Source organism: Oreochromis niloticus, linkage group LG11, assembly GCF_001858045.2.
Source record: "Oreochromis niloticus isolate F11D_XX linkage group LG11, O_niloticus_UMD_NMBU, whole genome shotgun sequence".
Classification (NCBI taxonomy): Eukaryota; Metazoa; Chordata; class Actinopteri; order Cichliformes; family Cichlidae; genus Oreochromis; species Oreochromis niloticus.
The window spans coordinates 2,375,678-2,399,932 of record NC_031976.2 but is presented as its reverse complement, the minus strand read 5'-3'; the positions used below and the strand labels follow the sequence as shown (position 1 = coordinate 2,399,932).

Sequence of the window (24,255 nt, the reverse complement as noted above, 5' to 3'; positions counted from 1 at the left end):
AAGCCATTTCAGCCACGTAGTATGATGACAAGCTCATAGATATTTAAACAGGGGTTCCTATAAAACAAGCCTTATCTGAACATCTTTATTTTATTTAAACAAACCTTCATTTAAAATGCAAAGCTAGTATATTCCACTGGCTAGAGAGTGCTCTTTCTTATTTCTTATCCAAATCACATTTGCTGTTTTGGATTCATGTGTATTCAACTGTCAGCAGGCGGTAAAAGACAGGTGAATATGAAAATGTGCAGGTATGCGGCTTGGCGAGGCAGTATGTGGATCACGGCATTAGCTCACCTGTCAGAGTCGGCCCGATGTTGACATTTCCATCCATCCCGCTGGCTCTGCTCTGCAGCCCTGTGCGTTTGCTGCCAGCCTGTCAGACAGGTCAGAGTTTGGACGCACAGCCTCAGAGACTCATGTGAAGGGCACCCTCAATGAATTATGCGGAGTCAGAAGCATCTTAAAGGCCATGTTGTTTGAAGACAGGCAGAAGAAAGGTCAGCTTCCATCACTGTTTGAGAGGCACCCTGCCAGGAGTTGAGTCGGCACACTGAATGCAACGTGATGTCATGGGTTGACCTGGGGTGTTTCTCCTGTTAACCAAACCGTCAGTGGGTTAGTTGCTTCTGAGTGGTAAAGCAAAAGTTTAGTGATGTGTGCTGCTGTTATTTTAGGATCCTTGAGTTTGAGCTAAACATGTTAAAGAAGAAGGCAGATTATTTGTAACATGTTGTTTGTTGTAGATTTGTATTTCACTAAAGAAGATGAATAAGCTTGCTTTTCACTCACCAAATGTGCTGAGGTCTGAACTGTAGAAACACAAGTAGTAAGACTAAAAAGAGCCAAATTTGGTTTTGCTTTAGATGGAAAGATGGATAACAGGAATGACTTGACTTGGCTGGAATGGGGTTCTATGGTTATTTTCAACTTCAGTGGCTTTTGGGTATGTTTAGGCATGGAAATTACTTGGATCTCTGAAAAGACTGCTGGTCAAAAAACCCCATTCAGCAACACTAATCACATGTTAAAAGCTCGTTTTCCATTCCAACAAAGTGATGCTCATATGATTGATTCTCATAAACGTATAACTAATCTATTAAAAATACATATGAGTAGTTTGGGTTTGTGAACGCTGCCATGTTCCCCACCATATTTGAAAACATTGGTTGGGAAAGAGATCTCCTTTCTGACTAATGGGATTTGTGGCCCGTCTCTAGCCAGACATGCAGAATGCCAACGGCAGAGGAGAAGAGAATTTGAAGGCATTTGCATGGCATGGAGAGTCATGTCTGCATAGACTCCAGATATGAAGCCTTATACCTATGTTTTTTCATCTGAGAAGGGGTCCCCTTCTCCAAAGAAACAACAATGCAAATGAAAGAGACAACAGCGTCTTAATAAAATGTCTTCATCTCGGGCTTCATCTCCTGAACTGAAGTCAGGGCTCTAATACATGAAAACGTACATAAACATGCTTATTTATTCTCAGTATTGTCTCAGTTGCTTCTTGTCAGCTGATCATGCAACCCTTTCATCTCCAGACAGCTGATACCCATCAGGCTAAACAACAACAGCTGGTTATTATCCCAGCTAATGTTAGGCTCAGCTGTTGAAAAAAATCACACTTTTTCTCTAATAAACATTAAATATTGCATAAGCGTCAAAATCCAACAAAGTTATATCCACTAGCAAGCAGCAGCTAATAAAAGCTAACAGTGGCTAACAGAGGCTAACAGTAGCCAACAGCAACTAAAATAGCAGCGCTTACCGACAGTTCAGTATATCCTTAACATGTCATCTCCGGATCGCCGTCACCAGTCAGAAGTTCAACCTGGTATCACAGCTAAACGTGCCTAAACGTCCATTTCACACTTTGCCTCTCCAAAACGTGAAATGGACACGTATGCAGAAACTGCATTGCTGCATGCAGAAATGACATTACCAGCAGGGAGTGATATGAGAAGTGACCTTCTTTGTCTCACTGACTCATATCGGACTCTTTCACAAAGCTTTACAGGCTCCTCCAGCGTAAGTAAAGGTGTGCGCTTCTCACTGGGTAGCTGAGACTGATAGTTGCTCATAGACAGAAAAAGGTCCAGGATGGATCTGGATCCAGGGCAAATATTATTAGAAACATGCTACCTTTGGCCGTTATGGGACACAGTGTAAATTGTATTTACAAGAGCTGAGTGTGAAAGCGAAGCTCTCAATTTTCCCATCGATCTACATCCCTACACTCATCTATGGTCACGAGCTTTAGGTAGTGACCGAAAGAACGAGATCGTGGATACAAGCGGTAGAAATGAGCTTCCTCCGAAGGGTGGCTGGCCTCTCCCTCAGAGATAGGGTGAGAAGCTCAGCCATCTAGGAGGAGTTCAGAGTAGAGCCGCTGCTCCTCCACATTGAAGGGAGCCAGTGGAGGTGGTTCAGGCATCTGACAAGGATCCCTCCTGGGTACCTCCTGGGTGAGGTGTTCCGGGCAAGTCCCACCGGGAGGAAGCCCCGGGGGAGACCCAGGACACGCTGGAGAAATTATATCTCTCGGCTGGCCTGGGAACACTTTGGTGTTCCCCCAGACAAGCTGGAGGAGGTGGCTGGGGAGAGGGAGGTCTGGGCTTCTCTACTTAGGCTGCTGCTCTGCGACCCGGCCCGGATAAGCAGAAGGAGATGGATGGATTAATCTGATAGGCAGGTTAATACATTCTTGTGATGCATTCAAAATGCAGGTGTAGAGTTGCAGTTCTTGGGCATCTACCGAGCCGTACAGAACAGGAGCAGGCACGTTTGCATTTTTTGGGAGGGCGGTGTTGTTTTGGGGTTTTTTATGTGGCAGGTAAATTCAGGAAAAAACATGTTAATGTCAAACACAGAGAGGAGAAGGTGATGATACTGATTCAGAAATTTCTACCTTTTATATTAGCATCATGTTGTCCAGGGTGGAAATCAGTCATATAGTTAAGTTAATGTGTCTAAACCTGTAAAGAGTGGTCTATAGCAGGGTAGAACAGCCTGTACTTAAATAAAAAGATCCACTGGAACTCACAAAATAAATTACTATAACACTTATTTCTCAGTAATTCTTCTCCCGACACTGCACCACAACACCCAATCCTCCACCTGCCAAATCCCATTCTAATCCCTGCCTACAGTCCTACCCTTAAGTGGTTCACTGATGGCCCAGTGGATGTTAAAAGTTAACATCAAAAGTAATCCTGATATGTGCTTTAGTAAAATAAAAGCCCACTCGTGATAATTACCCAAATGTTTAAAATGCATCATTAACAGGGACTTTTTTCTCACACTCGAGAGAATCTGAGAAGAGCTGAGTAGATCTTGTCTGAACTTGTCCGCACTCTCATCTGTCACCCAACAGGAAACAGCGCGCTTCGCACATATTCCTACTACTAGAATTTCTCTGGTTTATATGAGCTGCTGCCTGAGTAGAGTGTGTAGCACATGGAGCACATCTTTCCGTCCTCCATCAGGAAGTGTGTGGAAAAGTTCAGGTGTAGTCGGGTGATCTTAATAATGCATGTGCCATTTGGTGATTTAAGTCCTGTCAGGAGCACAGAGGTGTGATTTTTCTTAACCTACATGAGCTACAGCTGCAAATTAGTGTCTGTCTTTCACTGTAGATCTTGACCTTCTTTTAGAAATCCTGTTCTTTGATTAAGGGAGTGTTTCTCAAATGGTGTTAGATATACAGGAAGACTTGGGCAGCACAGCTAACAGGGAAACTGCCTGCAACAGCAGCCCTTTCCTTCGTTACCTCTCGTGCTCGCTGATAACCAAATAGTAATGAGCCTCCCATGACTGAAGGATTTATTAATAAATCCCAAAATAGCTTTTCTGTGTGTATTTTTTTCTAACCCATATTTTTGTCACGGGCTGATTTTCCTCTAATACCACACCTCCGCAGTGTTATTATCTCTGACAGCATTAAGGCTATGCGTATCCGGTGCTTATCACCGTTCCTACAGCTCTCTGCGTGTGCACGTCAGGCTTAGCAAGGTGGAAATGCACACTTTCATTTATCCAAAGTGCTTGTTTCAGATGCATGCTGCTATCTTTAGTGTTGGAATAACTGTGGTCATGCAGTCTGTGTTTGTCTTTAGGTATTCTCATGGCTTTCTCTCTGTATACCGCTGTCTCACGCACACACAGGCACACACACGCAGAGTGTGTCTGTGTGAGAATTAAAATTGAGGTAGACGAGGCAGAGGCACAGTGGAGCTGGTTAACTAGCTGTCAGGTCATAAAAGATTGCGTCCGCTGGAAGATCTATATGAATATGGACAGGTCTATCTGTAGGAAATAGGCTGTCAGGCAGAGGTAAATGTCTCAGTGCAAAAATGTTTGTGTGTTGCTTCTCAGAAGACACCAATCCGCCTCCTTCCATTAGTGTGAGTGAAACAGCTGTTGTTTCTGGTGAAATATGCCCTCAGACAGCCATGGGTAATATGATAGCTTATGTTTGTGCATAAGACTTGCTATTTACTGAAATACACTGGCTACGTTTACATGATCATAATAATCTGATTATGGACATTAATCAAAGTGATGCATTGCTGCAATTAAGATGTTTACATGTTGCTTATCAGACTGTTTCATTAATATCCTCTGCTCGCCGTAAAGCCGTAAATGCCACCTCCACAACACGGTGACGGTTTCCTTCTAATATAGGGGATATACCCTAAATCTAAACTGTTGTTCGGTTCTTATTAAACTCTGTCCATCCTTTTATTGTCATCTCAACAGAGCTTGTACAAAAGTGCTTTCAAACGAAGGCTTGCCAATATTAAATAATAAAGAACTACAAGAGATGAAAAACCCAGGGCTTGATTGTTTCCTTTAAGTATAGGTGCTAGTATTTACATGAGTCTTTGAGAGATGCCAGCACCATTTTTATTGGTATCACCATTAAAATGATGCTAGACTAGCTGTTAGCTAGCTACTGTTTTTCTTAGTCATTCCAACCTGGTGGTCAGCATTAATTTACTCCAGCCCACCGCTGCAGTAAATTAAAACTTGCTGTAGATGCATTTGGGGGTACTAGCGATAGATAATCCACTTGATGAATTCTCTACTGAAGGTAGAGATTTAAGACGTTACAACAGTTCCAAACGTGCGGTGGCAGGAAGGGACAGCTGCAGACACACTTTCTGAAGCATTACCATGAAAGGTTAACATTTAGAAATGCTCATAAGGATCCAACAGTGATGTTGGATGTGTCACTGTCACTATATCGAGTCCAAATGTAACTGATCATCCTCAGTTAATTCTTTGATGATGAGTTTATGAGCTAAGTCTTATTTAATACAACACCTTATTCATTTTATAAGTTACTGTTGCCATTAGTGTCCAGGAAGACAATCCGGTCTTTAAGTCTGACATCATTAGCCAAACTCCGGTTCAGGTCCCAAAGTCAAACGAACACTGTGGCATCACTGAGAGTTACAAACTGTCTAAATTCTTTCATCTGTAATAAAATGATCAGCGTTGCTGCTTTACCAGGTGTAACAATTAAGTTTAACATCCAGGCATCCATGAAAACAGAATTTATTACATTTAACAGAGTTAGAAGTTAGCAGGAAGTTAGCTCGCTAGTTTCCACCTAAACATGATATAGCATGTTCTGACTGAGAGATTTCTGAAACATTCAAACGTACAGCTCTGCTATCACTTCCAACATAAATGAAGACAGGAAACTAAACAGCAGTGACGTTTGTAGGGTTACTGAAGTTGGGCTAGCTGGTATATAATGATGTGCTACGTGATCGCTAGCGACACAGCTATGCTAGCATAACATAAACACAGTGAAGCTGGAGGATGAACGCTAACTTTTTTCCACTTGATAAAAGTTAACGTGAGGGTTCCCGATGGTTAGGGACAAATGCAATCGCATGGCAGTATGCTGTAAACGGACCAAACTTCAGTCAGGAGAACAGCTGAGATAATCCATCCACAATACCAGGTTAGTCATTAATATACTGCTGCATGGGCTGGGCTGTAGTTACATTGGAAGGGTTTAAAAACTGAGCTTTAAAATGAACAGTGGTAATAAAATCGAGAGAGGCCGACAGTGATCACTGACTGTTTTAGGAGCTTGTTGAGATTAAATAGAACAAGATACAAAACATTAAAACATGTTAAAAACACAACAGCGTTAATAAACACAGAGTAGTTTGGACCCGGAAACAGGATAACAACTGGATAAAACAAGGTGACTCCATCACTAGTTTCAAGTCCTCTTAAATACAGCACGATGGTTGTTCTGTAGGTTTCTGTCCGACTGAGAGTAAAATAGATACCAAAGTCAGCGTTAGATTGTGGCTACTTAGTGGTCGACGTGTCCCTTCCATTTGCTACTTGAATTGTATCCTCCCCTCTTCAGTCACTTCCACCTTTCACTGGCCACATTCAGATTTAAAAAATCCAAGTGGCTGATGAACAAAAAGCCAAATGTCTTTGGCTCGTGACTTTGAACATCGCCACAGTGTTGAGTGACATGACTTTGGCTGTATCCATGGTTTGTATGCACTCAGACATTTTAACTAAGATGTGAACTGTAAGGAACCTTTATAACATCACTGGCATTCAGTGGAACCCTTTGAACTGTTTGAACATGGTTCCACACAGAACAGCTGTGAAGGAGTTCATTACAGCAGTGCAAAGGCACCGCATGGTGTTCAGCCCATTTTCTCTCTGTAGAGAGGCCTGTTTATTTTGAGTGTGTTCCTGCTATGAAGTGTAAGCCGGTGCACATGTGAGCTGATCTACTCTCAGGAGAGCGCGGGAGGCTGCTGGGGAGATAAATAATGCCATTGCACCACCAGCCGCTGTGCCTGTGACATGAGCATCCATCTGCTGAAACCCAGACAGGATAGCCAGGGCTTACTGAACACATTCCACCCTGGCACAGTGGGAGACAGCTGATCCACTTGGCTCTGGTTCTGATCCGTTTGACCCCTGCCTGGAGGTGACCCCAATCTGCTTGGCTGTGACCAGGGATGGAGAGGAGCGAGGGGTGGGACTTGGGGTTTTGGAGCAGAGTAGGAGATGAAGGCTGGGGTCAACTTTAGGACAATGGCAGAGAGCAAGGAAGGAAAAGTGGAGGAGGTGGGAGTGGGATGAATCCGGTACTGAGGTCAGTGCTTATACGTGGATTAAAGGATTGACCTGTGAGGGAGCAGTTGTAACTTGCGACCTTCATCTCCCCCGAATCTCTAGGAACAGGATGACGCAGGATACAGTTCCTGTTCCTTGCCATACTCCTTTGGTTTGGGTGGTGTCTGTTTTTGTCATACACGTTTATTTCTAAGCACATTTAAAAATACCACCTGTTGGCTAAAAGTACTGTACCATTAGAAGAATAAAACAACTTAAAATAAAAGTATTGGGAACTCAGTCTGGTCAGAGAGGTAAGGACCAGAAGGCAAAGGGTTTCAGTTTTTCCATCTGATGAAGTTTTTTCTGCCATGGGATTCGTGACCATCGACATTCCTTCTAATCAGAAACACATTTGCAGGTGAATAGAGAGGGAGGACAGGGTGAATAGGAGCAGTGGAGTTGGGTGGGAGCAGCTTTTATCTTGCACAATACTCAGTGCAACAGTTGACGGTTATAAAGATTAACCGTTCACTGCACTGTGTTGTATTGCTGTACTGGAGGAGAAGGAATGTAAAATACCAAACAGTCTAATTTGACATGTGGGAGTCTGAAATTTTGCAGAGGTCAAATGGGTTTCTGGAGCTGTGCTTGTTATCTGCAGGTGTCAGGGTGGCCGGCAGGAGAAGCAGCAGTCGTGGTTCAGGCGGGTTCACATCAATGACGCGTTTGTGCTCGCTCTCAAACCTGATCGGGTCTGTACTAGAACACTAGTATGGTGACATTACACTGGATTTTTGGCACATTGTGACGTTCTAATGAATTCACATCCTTTGGTGGAAGGATCTACAGTAACAACAACAAAAAGTTAGGTCCACTCTGCTGAGCGTGGTGTCGGATCCATTGGGGATGAGAGGCATGATGTGCAGCATGATGGGAGAAATAAACACTTTCAACATGAAAACTGAAACTGGGGATAACACACAAGAAAACCTTTACAGAGTTCATAAAGTACACAGTCTCATAAACTCAGCATCGAGGCTGCACTTAGTCTGAACATCGAGTAAAAACCTGAACTTAAAAACAAAACATGACTTTCTTTGCCTAAAAGTTCTGTTTTAACTTTTTAATGTTATTTTATAACCTGTAATTATGCTGCAGATTATAGATTTTATAGCTCACACAAAAACATTACAAACAATAAATGGAAAATAATATTGCCTCCACATCATTTTATGATGATATTTTTATCATTATTTTTGTTGTTTAACCCGAGTAACACTTTAGTTAACACTGTACAAACTGGACTGTTTCTCGTATGCAGCAATACAAAGGAAGATATGTCATTTACATTTAAATCACTAAATCTGTTTTGTGGAGAGAAAAAACGTGTTCCATCGTGTACATGTGTTGTTCTGTGTGCAGGTGAGAGACTGTCCAGCACAGCGCTGTCACACATAGCATGTCTGACACTAAGCAGCACAAGCAATTGTTTCCCAGTCGGGATGGGCTGGACACACACACACACACACACACACACACACACACACACTCTGTACTCTGCAGTATATTACTGTGATATCAGAATCTGAACTAATTCACATTAACTGCAAGAAGCCAGCTTATATTTAGTCTTTTGTTTTAAACGTTTATTAATTTCAGGTAAATAAATCTGTTTTTAGCTTTCATAGCACAGATTAGGCAGGAAGAGCATCTTTTAGCCCTCTGGCTCACTCAGTCTCAGCCTTTTTGTAGTTTAATATGTTGCAGTTTTATAAATATTCAGTAACAGTAGCGCTGGGCAAAGCAGTTTTATTTGAGGTTTCATTATTTCTGCTCCCCCTTCTGGAGAGATGAAACTATGCACCTGGTTTCCACACCTGCTCTGCAGCAGTTCCAGCTGGCCCTGATCTCACTGGTGCAGCCGGGGACTGGTCCTGGATCGGCATGAGGCCTGTGAGGACTCTAATTTTAGGTGGCTGTTTATAGCTTCTTGGTATTACTCAGCAGGAGACTCTGCTGAATCATAACATTTGGTTTCAGAACAGTTTGAAAATGACTTTGTCCGTTTGTGAACAGGTTGACTTTTCAAACAGCACTCCTGGGTCTTCTGTAGAGGAAAGTCTAAGAATATACTCTGCTGCTCGGCATGGAGATTTTGATTTTAGAAGACATGGCTGATCCTTCTATGATACTGAATTCACATTATGGGAAGTGTTTTGTGAGTGTGACCCATGGAGAAACTGACTGAAACAGATCAACTGCTTTGGGACAAACACAGCCAACAGACAGCTCTGCAGCCTGTCCTTTACATGTTGTAGCTGTTTACTGTCACCAGGGGGCAGTGTGCAAACACTCAGAGGTTGTTTTTGTTGTTTTTCTGTGCTTCTCCTGTAAACTCTGTTCTTGATCCAGTGTTGGACGTACACACAGAATCATCCACATCGAGCCACACGCTGTTTGGCTTTGTGGGCTGAACATGGTTTTTCGTTGACAGACAACAGGGAGCCGAGGAAAAGTATGTGGTGCTACTGATGTGTGGGTGGCGCTGGCTTGTGCCGTTGATTTATCAGCCAACCACAGCGAAGAGCAAGGTCCTAACATCCAATGAGAACCACTGAAAAGTGTCCTCTGCACTTTCTGATGTTTCTCCCATTCTTGATAAACTCTGGAATGGGGGACGCTTGACTCTCCCTTCCCTGCAGAGACAGTCGGCACTGGAGACACAGCAGAGCTACACACTGTCGGGCTTTTGGAGGACTGCACAGGTGCACATTTGTATCGGTTCTCTGTGGCCTCCTTGTAGGCTCTCCATAGGCACATATATACCCCAACGGTCACAACGCTGTACCACAAATTAAGCGTAACCCATCCCACATATGTCAGCTGTCTCGTTCACTGCGAGGAGTCTGTTTGACCCGTTCAATGTCTCGCCACATCTCTATAACCTCTTCATTCTGTCTGGCAGCATGAACAGAATTAAGAGCGTTGCTGTGTGAAGGTCAGACTTGCTGTTTGTGTCTGGCCAGATGGGTGGTCTGTAACCTCGCTGCTCAGGGGTTTATTATATGTACACGTGGCGGCGTGCAGGGTTGTGACCTGTGACCTCACAGAATTCTCTTTATATGCTCTGTCTTTGTCTCCATACACTCTCCACACATTCCCTCATATTCAGAGATGTGTAGAGACCAAACCTGCCCTCCCTGGTGGATTATCCCGTCCTCCGTTTCAGCAGGCTGTTTCATATATCCATTACTCTATGTGTGCAGGCGCTGGAATCTACTGCCTGAGCAAAGATGGGGGGGGGGGGGGGGGGGTTATTTTCCCATGTGGGGTATACAGAGGGGAGATTGTGCCCCACAGGAAACAAGCAGCCGTTATTTGTCCAAAACATCCATCTCTGCGCTGAAGTTGGAAAAGCCTTGGAGCAAAAGTAGTAGGACCTTGTGACTGACCCTCTTTGTTCTGTTTTTGCTTCTGTCATCACATTAAGACCGAGATTCATGAAGCTGTGAGCGCACACAGTCATGTGGTCGACTATAGATATTGTGTTTAAAAGAATATCTGGCAGTGATGAAGTCAAACATCATCATCATCATTTAAAGATGGCGTTATAAAGTAAAACATCACTACTATGTAGTGAAACAGCTATACTGATAGCTTAACAGGCAACAATAGCTGTGAAACAGTTAACTTGGAGACATTATATAGAGAGCGCCAACAATTCAGCAGCATCTAATGAAAGTCAGGAGGAAGAACAGGAGACAGGGCAGCATCCACCCAATCATCTGTTAGGTTAACGCCCACTAGTGTGTCAGCTCTCATAACTAAAACACAGCAGGTGAAACCATGACAACTTTAAAAAGCACTTTGCGAGATGTGATTTCATCTGCTGGTCTTAGCCACACCATCTGTGATGGCATGGAAGAAGTCTTTTTAAAACAACAGTATCTCACTTCTTTATTGAACGTCAGCATTCGGTGGTTGCACAGACAGCCCTAAGAATATCTTAGAACTGGAAATAATCTGCAGAGAATAAGAGCGTTACAAGTTTTAAACAGTTTTAGATCAGAGTGTGCTGTCCTCCATCATCCACCCTACAACATTCAGGTCCACACTTTCATCTCATTCTCATACGTTGTCAGATATGCCACTGAATCAAGTTAAAGAGTTATAGCACATTAACTGTACTGTGTTCATTGTTCATTGGGGGTTATTGATCATCAGGTTGAGGGACCATCACATTACCTCGCTTCTAAAAGAGAAGCGTTAAGCGAGCTCACTGATGACTGACTAGACCCTGAGCTGTGCTGCTGCTCCTCCGCTTCCCCGGCCTGATGTCCTCATAAAGACTCTGACATTCACATCCAGCCCTCCACCCAGCTCTCCCTCTCCCCTTCAAAGGCCACAGAACTGATACATCAATAATGCAAAATGACTCCAGCTCTGCCAGACAAATTCAGATCCTGTCACGTGGCCCCTCGTTCACCTTCCAGTCACCCCTCTAACACTCACGACCTCATGTCCTGCTAAACCCACCCACGCATCTTTCCATGATCATGCTCATAGAAATCCATTCTCTGACAGCTTCTATCAGGGGGAAGTGCAGTTTGCAGGTGATGCTCACCAATCTAGCGTTAGTGGAAGAGAGATCTAATGATGGAGGTCAATGGTGAGGACTAACTGAAGGATTTTTCACTCCTTTCAGCGATGAAGCAGTGTACTCCTTTCTGTTCTTAGCCAAAGTCTTACCTTGTGTGAATATTGCTTCCAAACACATTTAAAAATGCAACAGTGTAACATTTTTTAATGAAGTTCAGTGAGGAAGCCCTTGCTACCCCTCAAGTTCCACTCCAGGCTGGTTTATGGTCCCCTACTGCCCTCTGGTGGAGGTTTTTATTATTGCAACTAGACTAAAGCTTTTAATGTCCACACACAAGCTCCAGACCTTTAAGAAATGCTTTTGATTGTCTTGATTATATAAAATATTCTCCTTTTAAGCAAATAATTTGTCTTGTTTTGTTTTGGAACTGATGAGAATCTGAGTAACTAAAGTGACACACTTTCAGAGTTAAAGGAACGAGTGAAGCATCGTCAGCTGTTTAATCACATTAAGTTGTGGAGAGACCCTAAATTTTTGCTTTTCTTCGTCTCTCATCTTTGCCAGCGTCAGTCATCTGAAAATAATTTATCCCACAGCGCACCTACACTCTGTGTTTGCATGCAGGGAGGAGACATGCAGCAGTTCCACACTTCTACCATATGAGTGTGTTGTAGATCAGACCAAGTGGGCAATCTGGAAGCTATTATGTTGTTATGCTATGATGGATCATGTCAAAGGCACGTCCGCTGCTCTGTATTCGATCACCCTAAAGCCAGGTTGTGTGTGTGAGAACTCCATTTCCCAGAAAAGATGAACTTATGGTGACTGTTGCAAAAGAAAGGAGACGCCTTTGTACTGGAAGTTCATCATGACAGCTCACATCAGCACAGTCAGCTGTAATACTTTATATATAAACGTCCTCAGGCAGAAGCTAGTACTTTGGTGACCGTTATACGAGAGTTAACATATGAAGAACTTTATACACTGTGTTTAACCACAAAGTAACCTGTTATATTTGCAGTTAAACCAGATATGATGCAAATACTTATAAAAGAACATGTGTGTCATTCTCCGCCATGTTAACATTATCCTAATCATTACTTTTTCCCGCTTACTTATACTCACTTTTCCATCTTTGTGTCTTTTTCAGGTCCTTGGCACTCCATCTGAGGATACGTGGCCTGGTGTTAACTCCCTGCCTCACTTTAAACCAGGTAATTACCAGATATAGTCTAGTTTTAATATACACACTGGCAAAAATCATGGCATGAATGATTAACTCTGTCTCTGTGGTCTGATGTTGTAGCAGTGCTACCCTAAAGATACAGAGATTACATAAAAACAAAGGAAAGTGTTGGAGGACGACTGAGGCCATTTGTTGTGACTGCTGTTAGCATACAGCTTACCTTTGCACAGGCATCAACACTTTGTACAATTAAATCTAACATAATGCTAAATGGATGCTATAATACTGCTGCTATGCATCAATTTTACTGTCATTAGTATCTTTAGTTGTTTGGTGTGCGGTTAAAGATAGCCTCTACGCTAACGCTATAGGCTACCTAAGTCTGACTGACAGGGGCGGGCAGATCGATCCAAATATCAATAATATCAATGCCGGTACTGCTGACTGAAAGCAGGTGTCATGCTAACTCTAAGGTAACATTTTAGCGTCCAGGTTTTGAGGAAAGCCGCAGAAGCTGTTGCGACTTGGTTGTCACGCTGCTGTGTGCATTCTCAGAACTCCAAAGCTTATCATGAATATGAGGCAATACTGCCACCTACCAAAAAGCTCACTGTACCCCATTAGTGCACCAGCAGCAGAAGAGGGGGTGGCAGCTCTGCCTGGGTAGCCATGCCTTCTGGGAGCTCATTAGAGCTTTTTAGATAGGACATGAATAGAGGGACTGCAGAAGAGCTGGAGCTGAGAAGAGGGGACAGGCGAGGATGGACATCAAGAGGGTTAGAGCGAGGGTTCGGGGTAGTGAGGCATCACAAAGCTACAGTATGTGACCCAGCCTCTTATCTCCAGTGGCCAATTAGAAACCTACTGGGGTGGCTTTCGTGGTCACATGCACATACAACCCATACTAATGTGATTTTGCATCCTGTGGCCACGGCGACAGTTGGCTCTTGTTAGCCTCTCGCACACTGTGTTGAACAGCTGTGCAGCTGTCTCACCCACACAAACGTACACATGCCCGGCTTTGGCTGGCTCTAGCCTGCGAGCGCTGCATCTGTTCATATGATGTGTGCATGTTCAGGGCTTCTTGCGGCTGCGCTCTCAACAAACACGGGAAAAGTGAGATGCTTGTGAAGCCCTGAGTGCACATCAATTACAACCTGAGCTAATAAAGTCAGTGCAGACACACAGTGAATGAGAGGATGATGCAGGAGCAGGAAGTGTTTTAAGCACAAGGGAGAAATTGAACTATAATCTCCTGGAAGTGCACTTCAAGTCTAATCTGAAATCAAGAAAAAGATCTTCTAAATGTTACACTGTAGCAGGAATAAAGTTCATGTTTTTCTTTGGACATCGACTGGTTTTCACTCATGTTCTAGGCTTTGTATCTGACCAGCTTTAGAGGATTTGTGTTTGGTTGGTTGTTTCTTTTATGTAATAATCATTTTAGGTAAAAACGTTCTCAAGGGATAAACTCATCTTACACGATCGTTAGGTACTTTGTTATCAGCAGCATGTTGTTTCAACAATAACACAGTTTGTCATCCATGAAATAGCATCAACAAAATGATTGTAGCAAAAAAGCTTAATATGTCTTAGTGGGTGAGCAGTGTGTCTTTAAAAAAATCAGAGGAAACTGGAGGACGAAAGAAGAAGAAGTGCCCAACAAGTGAACTACAGGGGATGAACGGTAACCCTTAATGATAGCAGGTGTTATACTACAGCTGTAGCCTCCATAATCTGAATGATATTGTGTTGTATGCTAACACTGAGCAGCAGGTGGCAGTGTTGCGTCAGTCTGCAGAGTTTCCTCAGCAGGACTGAGCTCCTCTCAGCCAATGGAGGTCTCTCAGCCGTCCAAAAACACACGACTGTATCACTGCTGTGCCGTGGAAGTAACATATTTCTCTGTTACTTCCACATAAATTCTGCAGCACCTACCTGTCTTTCTTTTCTGTCCCACTCCAACCTGGAATACATCGCTGCACTTTCAGACACGATGCTGCGGCTTGGCCTCAGAGTGAAGGCGCCACTTTTTTTCCCCCACATTTCTGTGGTAATGAAAAGGTTCCACAGATACTTCCTCACTTCCAGCCATATCTCCCTTTAGCTGCCTCCCTCCGCTCTTGGTCTCAGTCATGGTCCAGCTCAGACTGCATATTTGAAAATTAAACCTTGAAGGGTGGGCAGATATAAAACTTGCAACACAGCTGCACGGTGCAGACAGGTACAAACATGCAGACAGTCTGACCAACACCTCAGACACATTATAATGAAGGTCCTGATTGGTTTGAGCTGTGATTCTGACATATTAACAAATATATTTCAATAATCATGTTTTGTGGTATTTAAAGAAAGGACTAACATTTGCACCAGTGTGCATGTTTTCCCAGCACAGCCTGGCTCCACCCCTCCTTCTGCTGATAGCTGGAGCCGTCTCCCCTGGTGCTCAGCGAGCTCTGGTCAGCTCAGGCCGGCACACCTGACACCAGCCTGGGCGACAGGACCCACTGCTGGTTGTCTTACAAGCTGCAGGCTGATGCTGGAACAGGCTGTCGGGTTGCCGGCTAGCTGGATCAGGCCAACAGTGTGGGAGTCCAGACGGACTAGCTGACTGGGTGGCTGGCTAGCTTGTGCAGTAGCTGACTGCACGCCCACATGGCAGTTTTGGCTGTAATTAAGAGAAGAGCGCTGAGCCTTCACACATTCACTGCATAGCGATCATAGCTGCAGAAGCACGGAGACACTGCTTCACCAAACTCCTCTTGAAAATATGACAATTTAATGTGGTTTGGCCTTGCAGCAGAGGCACATAGCTCACACTGCATTGCTCAAGAGGATTTCATTCATTTTCCAGTCCTCATTTTGGCAAACTAATACACAAAGCAACACTTTGTGTGATAACATTAAGCTGCTTTGCCTGGTCGTCGCAGGCCTTTACTACAGCACACATTTCTAGGATTCCAGACAAAGTTGAATTAATTACATTGATTGTGGCTGCATTCCTTTAAGATGATCCAGTGAAATGTCCAGCACAGCTCAGTCTGAAGAGCACAGTGTTGAAGGTATTACTTTCAGTCACAGTCGAGCTTTGCACAACATTGCATGTATATTTTTGTTTGCACGTTTCATGAGTGTGACTGTATAATGTAGGAACTTGCCTCTGTGGCAAACCTCACACTGTTAGCTTTGTTTTTAAAATGTGGGACCAAAAAATGTATTTCAGGATGAGGTGCTGCCTGCAGAGCCAGAGAACCAAAGAAGAAGATTTAAATGGATCCCAGACTAAATGTATTTAAGCTTTTGATTGTGGTTCACATGAAGTTGCAGTTAAAGTCTGACAAGCTAGTTACTGCAGCACTAACTGATTCAAAGTACTTGCTTTACCAAAATGTATCTTTTTGCAGTTTTTGAGGTGTTTTACTGCCATTTTTATACTGCAAATGCTCAGTTTGATGCAGTTTCTTTCTACGTGTGGCTCTATAGGACATGATTGAAAGCAGATATGTCTAATTTTGTCATCACAGACAAACAGCCCTTGCTGTGTGTCCAAATCTAAGAGGTAGCCAATCAAAAGGCAGCTGGCTTAAAGCAATAGGAACTAAAAGCACCGAGGCTATGTTTATTTCGTTTTGATTATTTTGATTTGAATCTTGCAGAACTACTTTAGTAGAATACAAGAATAAAAATGTGGAAGTGAAAATGGCCCGATTTGAAAAAGACAGAAACACAATAGCAACACTGCAGTAGTGAGCTGTGCTGGGTGGAGATTAGCAGCCAATTAACACAAGGAAAGATCTGGAAATAGGCGGCCCTTGTCTGTGAGGGTAAGCTAAGGCCCTGCCACTATTTGAAAAATCGTAGTTTACAATTAATTATTGCAGCATCTATGTCTCATAATTTGCTGAGACGTGCACGTAGAAGTTTGTTTTGAAGGTGTTTTAGCAGGTGTGTCATTAACCCAGCAGCAGCTCTTAGTGCAGACATTTAATTGCTTGTTGTTTTTTTCTCATTGCAGACCGCTTTACAGTGTACAGCGCAAAGAAGCTCAGACAAGCTTGGAATAAGTAAGTGAGCTCTGTGTGTGTGTGTGTGTGTGTGTGTGTGTGTGTGCACAAGCCTGCATGCAGCATTACTGCAACATCATATGTGTGACTTGTGTTGTGAGACATCAGGCAGGAAAAGGGCAGGGCTTGGCAGTCAGGGCTTCTCCCAGATGTGTGCCACTGTTTGCCCCAGGCGTACATCTGGAGTGGAGACAACGGCGGGCAAAAGGGGAGTGTGACTGTTTTCCAGAGGGAATTTGAAATAAGCAGCAGGGAAGTGATTTATATAAAACTCCAGCTGTCTAATCAGCTACAATCACAAAGTATAGCTGCTGGAGCGAAGATTCGACGTCGCTAACTAAAGCCCTCATCACACAGGATACTAAGACCTGCGTGCCTCCTGTGATTTGGAATAATTACACAGGTCATCCTTAATCCCCAGAGAATCTGCTGTGCCTCTAATCTGTAAAGTAAAGAATCTGCCACAAATTGCTTCCCATGATGTGCCAAACATTCTGTCGCTGTATGAATTATCGCCGGAGTCATTTGGAGTTCATGTTCTGACCTGGGTCACGAGTCACAGAGCTGGTTACACTTGCATCAGTCTATCTTATTTATAATGAAACAAGATGAGTGTCAATAACAAGATTCAAACCTAGAAAACATGCCCTTAGTGCTAGGACATGAAAACCAGGGAGTTTGTTTCTAATTTGGATTTTTATCTTTGAATAAGAACAGTAAGTCCTACAACCTGGAAATGGTGCTTCTGCTTCTGCTTCCCTCATCTTCAAATCACTGTTTTTTCTGAACGACTTCTTGGTTAGATGTCTTTATTCACTGTAACCCTTACATGTTTTCACATTTCCTCATATAATATGCATTTGCTAACAAGTGGATCAAAGAGAGCTGAGGACATTTAATGTCGTATGTATCGTATGTATGTATCATAGGCAAAATGCCTTTCTCCTTATGGAAATGATCATATACATTTTTATTTCCTGTGTTACACGATAATGCAGAAGCATGGCTCTTTGTTAACGGGACCACAGTGATGCTAACTTCTGGGATGGCATACAAAACATCATCCCTGCAGCACTTATTTCATGCTACACGTCATCATGTTCTCCTGGCTGCAGTTATGCATTTTACCCCCAAACATTAATATGAACCCTTTCACACATAGTGGTCACTACAGTGGTCAGCTATTCAAAGGCTGTTTGCTTGTATTTGTGTCAGTGTTGATGGTATACTTGCACATAAACCACTACGTTGGACACTGATGTGTCACTCTATACTAAATTCATAAGTCAAAATGTCTGTTTTCCACCTAAGTGAACATGTAACAAACTCTTTGAAAAGTACATTTAAAAAAATGAACTTCAAAAATCTTTTTTTCATGACTAAAGATGAATAAAAATATTGATTGAGGTTGTCATAATTCATGCATGAAAGGGTTAATAATATTAACTGATTAGTAACTGAAACACTCGGGATTTTAAGCTTACACGCTGTGTTGTAACATCAGCTGGGGCCTGTCCGGGATATCAGTTTGACCCCAACACTTACAGTTAATTGCTTATTGGCTGGTTGGTGTTTTCTATGGTATGAAATTCGACGTGTTTCTGAGAGGCTACTTTAGGAAACAAGTATAGTTGATCCACAAGTTCTCAGAGTAAGTATTTCAGTTGGATGGGTTTGATTTGAAAACAACTAATGTAGGATATAATGATTTTTATAGAAGGATCCTTTAAAGAAGTGAACTGAAGCATCCGATGACAAATGAAAAGCAGACATAAATGTGGTGGATTCCTCGGTCCCTCCGGTCCCTCCCAGTCTCCTGGTTTTGCTCGAGTCCAGGAGGAAATAAAAATGTGCAGAAAGAAAGTGAGGTGGAATGTTAATGGCCATCACTTCCTCTCAGCTGCCTTTCATCACAGTCCAGGGAACGGTGAATTTGATATGAACATATATACACTCACTATGTCCTGCCCTGAGACTTGGCTCACCCCCTTGTGCTCTCTGTGTTTCTGGTTTCCATCAGCCATTTTTCTCTGCTGCACTGTTTTCCTTCCAGCTGTGAAAATGCGGACGGCTGATGGACAGGAAATCAATCTGTGTCTATGGGGGTTTTATGTGTTTGTGTGCTTTGACGTGTATTGTAGTACAGTTGTTTCCCCCCCAACGGCCAGAGGCAAAGTTTTTGTTAAAGTACTGCATTTAAGTCTGTGTCACAGGTGACAAGAGTACAAAACGCGGTGCTGTGGTCAGGTCGCAGCAACAACAGCAGCTTTGAAATTAAAGGTGGTGTTTTTGTTGAAATGCAAATGAAATGTAAACCAGATCTTTCCCTCACTTCAAACCAAGTGTTGCTAGGGCCTAAAAATACACTCAGCGGACACTTCATTAGTTACACCTCGTCAGACCCAGTTAGACTTTTTTTGTGGCATAGATTCAAAACGGACGGTGGTTCCTCAAAGATCTGCACGATGTGGCTCGACTGTTTCAAAGGTTTGACTTTACATCTGGTGACTGCCAAAGTCTGATTGGCCAGTTTGAGATGATTTGAACATGTGACATGGTGCATTATCCTGTTGGAAGCAAGGGTGTCAAACGTATGGCCCGCGGGCCACATCTGGCCCATTAAAAATGTCATATTATTAATATCCCATCGATACCTGGGAGCCGAAACTTCAGCCCTGCTGCGAATCCATGCAGGCAGTGGTGTGACTTTATTTTGATGGGCACACCATGCGGCCAATCACACGCAACGACACACTGGGATCATACCATTATGTGAAAGAAGGAAGGGGGGGTAGAGGTACTGTGGTACAGGCCAGGTACACAGAGAGACGGGGAGCCGGATTCAAAGACAAGCTCGTCGAGAAAAGTGAAGAAATTAGTTAAAACGTAAAATCATCGTCTGTCTGCATTTCAGTGATATCGAGTGTCTAAATGAGTCTCACAGGCCTGAATTAGGCTGGAAGCCATTTATAATTCTTGTTTGATCTGCCGCTCAACACAAACAACCACAAGCAGAAATTTTGGACTTTTAACTGTGTTTTCACAAGTTTTACAGTTTTTTCCTACAGATGCAAATTTCCCTTATGGCCGTTCATACCTCACAAAGTAATTAAACAGTAAACACATAACCTGTTGAACCCCAGTGCCCCTGGAGGCGAGAGGAAGAACATCTGGTTGATCAGATCCGTTATTTAAATATTTATGTATAAAGTTTGAGACCCTTCATTAGAAGATGGGGAACACATAAAAACCCAGGTTGGCTTTGACATTTAAATGATGGTCTGTAGGTACTAAAGGAACGTCGATGGGTAGTCTTTGTGCATGAGGTTGCTGCGATGTGCACGAGTATATGCCAGTGGTAAAATTCACCACTGAGTACTACAATTACTTTATTAAACGAAAAGTGAGGTGGAAAACTACTACTGCTATCCTCAGATCAGTTGCACACTGGGGCCTGTTTGGTCATGTGTTGCTGCCTTCACACTTGTTTTTTATTCAACAATCTCATCAGTAAATTAGTCAGACATGGTGAAAGCATTTCATAGAAATTCTTCAGACAAAAAACACAAAAGCTTTCTACCTAAACAGCTCCCAGCGGCTTCTTTGCCGAGATGAAAGGTCTCCTCTGCTACTTTCAGTTGTGGTGACGAGACAATAGAGGCAGGTGGTCTCCTCTGCCTCGCTTCTCGAAAGTCCTTCCTGTAGTTATTTTGATGGATTACCATGAAAAAGCACTTGCCATGCTCCAGTGAAGAAGGAATGCCTCAGCCTGCTGTGAATGTGTCATCACCTAGATCTGTTTGATAGCCACAGGAGACACTATCGATCTTAATGCAGATGTTGGCTCGTTCGCTCAGCTAAGTTGGCAGCAATAGCAGAAAGGAATGCACACCTACCATGCATCAGCAGCTTTCAAAGGCCAACATACTGATATGCAGGAGATTTCACACCGACAACTATGTGCCTGCACTCTGTGCGCCTGCAGAGAAAAGACAACACCTGAATCCAGCTTCACTTACAGACCGCGACTAAACAAAGGCACTTCATAAGGTTTCTAGAGATGACACGATACCACTTTTTTATGTCCGATACCGATATCATAAATTTGGATATCTGCCGATACCGATATGAATCCGATATAGTGTGTTTTTTAATCAATAAAACTGTTTTTTTAATATCTTGCTGCATTTTGTATAAGTTCATACTCAAGTTTAAATAAACAACAACACTAAAGCTATTCTGTTATACCTGTATGTAAAAAATACACTGCACCCAAAATATTTCATAGTTCAGCAACACTGATCAATCTAATAAACTTAAACCTGCTCCATCCTCCCTATTCTGGTATTTTAAAGAGTACTTAGCAGAAATATTAAACAACCTAACTAATAGGGTTGCAAACTCCCAGCAAAAGAAAATAGGGAACCACCCCCCACCCTCCACCTCATGATGCTTAATCGACGTAATCAACTTTAATTTGATGCAGTGTGAAAAAAAAATGCACAGAAATAAATTATTTTTCAAGAATAATTAAATAGATTCAACATCTTTCTTCAACAGAACTGCAGACTGCACAGATGGTACCTTCCCAAAGGAAAAAGTACTATAGCTTACTAGGGTATATTAGACTTAACAGTTACTATATACAGTAATGGACTTCTACACATTTTACATCAGATTAAAACTTTGGGTGTAAGATTCAGATAATTATTTATTAAAAGCTAGACATTTTAAATGAGAATAAGAAAGAAAAGTATGTCTTTGTGCCCCCTTTTCCCTGTTCATGCCCTATCGGCCCCCCTGGCTAAACTTTGCTAGATCCGCCCCTGCACAGTTACCAGCCGTCAGCTACGTAGAAAAGGATCCTGGTGTAGAAAGTAATATTAAATACATTCTAACAACAGCTTATCAAGCTTAAACGTGCTGCTGTTGTTCAGCCGCTGGTTTCCTCTTTCTGGTGCAAAGTGGGCCAAAAACAAAGAAGAGAGACGGACTCGCGACAGAAAAGCCGATCAGCTGATCATTGATCAGTTTCATGATTGAAGTAGCAGCAGGAGAGGGAGAGAGAGAGGCAGTCGCTCCATATATCGGTTGTTAAGCTTAACGTGGGAACGCTTTACAAACATTCAGAGATGAACTTACACACTTGCTTTACTTCTCTCTGGGATAACTTCCTCGGAGATGAAATGCTGGTTTGGTAGCGAGGCTACAAATACACACAGCCGCTCTATCACATGACGCACACTGCTCCGACTGCTACGGTTATGAGCCGAGTTACGCCGTGTCGCAAGTTTTGTGAGGTGCTTTTTTTAATATTTAATGTATCGGATTACATTTTTTATTACTCACCGATATCCGATCCAGTAATTTAGGTCAGTATCGGACCGATACCGATACGTAATATCGGATCGGTCCATCTCTAAAGGTTTCATTGGAAGATTTGTTTTCTAACGCAGTAGCTCCAGCTACATGGTCATATTAGCCTCACAGTAATATAAATTACGGGCCCCTGTTTACCTCCAGGGGACATGTTTTCATCTCAATATAGATTATTAGTTAATTCTTTGATTAATTTTTTTGATTTTTCAGCTTTAGTGAAACTGGAAGTGGGGATGATACATAGATCTGCAATATGCAGATCTGGAAGCGTCTCCTGTGATTGGACGGTCGGTGAGCTGGGGAGTCATGCTCTTGGTTGGGAGGCCACCTGGACTTTGGCCACAGTTTTCATCTTCAGCTCAGTAGATGCAGCTGCTGTTGCTGTTGGTCCATACTGCTCACAATTGCTTCCACTGTGCTGCAGCTTCTGGGTCTACAGCTTCAATATTATAGCACTGAGCTGCCAGGTGCTTCTTTGTCCGTATGAATGTTGGTCTTTTGCTCATCCATAGTTCCCAGTACATCGTATATAACCTCTTTCACTAAAACAGCTGATAGAGTAGCAGTCTATTAGTTTAATGTTCTCACATTAGCCTCATTTCTCATCAAGATGTCCTGGTTTCCCAACACTGGACGTGGACTTTGTTACACCAACGTCTGAGCTGGTGTGGCTTCAGTTACATGTCGTTCACTCATATGTGGTAGATATGTAAGTAAAATTCATATGTATGTATTGTAGCCAGTAGGGATGGAGTATAGAGCAGCGGTCCCCAACCCCCGGGGCACGGACCGGTGCTAGTCCGTCCATTCAGGCCTGTGAGACAGCAATTGGCCTGATTATTTTTTCTTCCTTTTAGAGACTAAAAAACCCAAAAACATAAAGTATGTTGAAATTAAAGCAGACACAATGGTCTATAGTGCCTGCTGAGGAAACATGATATCCCCTCAGTAACTATAATCAGTTAAGATGGAAACAATAAAAGACTGAAGCTGGAAATGGAGAATAATGGATCGACAGTTGTGTCTGAGGTTGGGCTTGAAATGTTCCCGTCTCATTCGGATCTGTACATTTGTCTCATCGTGCTGACATCAGGTATCAGAATCAACACCTGAAGCTCATTTTCATTCAGTTTAGATGTCACACACTTGTCACAGTACTGGGTCTGCGCCCAGTTCCTAGTGATCGTAGCCCTTCCTCCCTGTTCCCATGTCCGCTCTGTGATTTTCCTGTATCCCATGAGTCGCTGCGTTCCCTCAGTCTCCCCAGTTGCTGTGTAAAGCTTGTGTGTCCTGAGACTGAGTTTCGGTCTGTGTGTTTCCTAGTTTTAGTTTCCCGAGTTCAGTTTAGGTTCTAGTTCATGTATGAGGGGTTTTTTGTAGAGTTAATTTCATATGGAGAGTGTTTCCAGTAAATAAAGCTGCACTTTGAGTTTAATCGTCCATCATTTGGGTCCTTCCTCCTGCCTGCCACACAGCAAAACACGACACCTGGATGCTTTCTGTTTAATGAAGCGCTTAGATTAACCTGTTTGTGGTATATTGTCTGCTTGAGCTTCCAAAATATTAAATAGTTGCACAAAATCTTGGCTGTTACCTCTTCCATCTTAATCCTAATGTTATCATTTGGCTCTAAAACAGAAAACCATAGAACAGCAGGCCTTAATCTATCGGTACACTTTCACACACTGTCTGGTTTGTCTTCAAAGTTTTCAGTAAAGTTACACCCAGTATGAGAAAGAGGCTTGTAGAGGCCCTGATGGACTTCATTAACTTTATCTCTGCTTCTGTTCTGAGTGGCGTTGATGAGTTGAACAGAGATTTATCCTCCCTGCATCTCTCCGCTGATAAGTTGAGTCGAGATCCCCTCTGAGAGTCATGGGAGTGGCTGTCAGAGTGCTAGACTAGGGAGTCAG

The 24,255-nt window shown here is 42.9% G+C and overlaps 1 protein-coding gene across 4 annotated transcripts in view; it reads left to right on the top strand.

The window, feature by feature from the left end:
* The window catches only part of cdk14 (cyclin dependent kinase 14), a 220,764-nt gene that overhangs the window by 139,983 nt on the left and 56,526 nt on the right, over positions 1-24,255 (top strand). For all 4 annotated transcript variants that reach the window (XM_003446197.5, XM_005472379.4, XM_005472378.3 and 1 more), the window contains 2 exons: positions 12,864-12,927; positions 16,915-16,963. In XM_003446197.5, the coding sequence (XP_003446245.1) occupies positions 12,864-12,927; positions 16,915-16,963 (113 nt within the window). The remainder of the gene's footprint in view (positions 1-12,863; positions 12,928-16,914; positions 16,964-24,255) is intronic.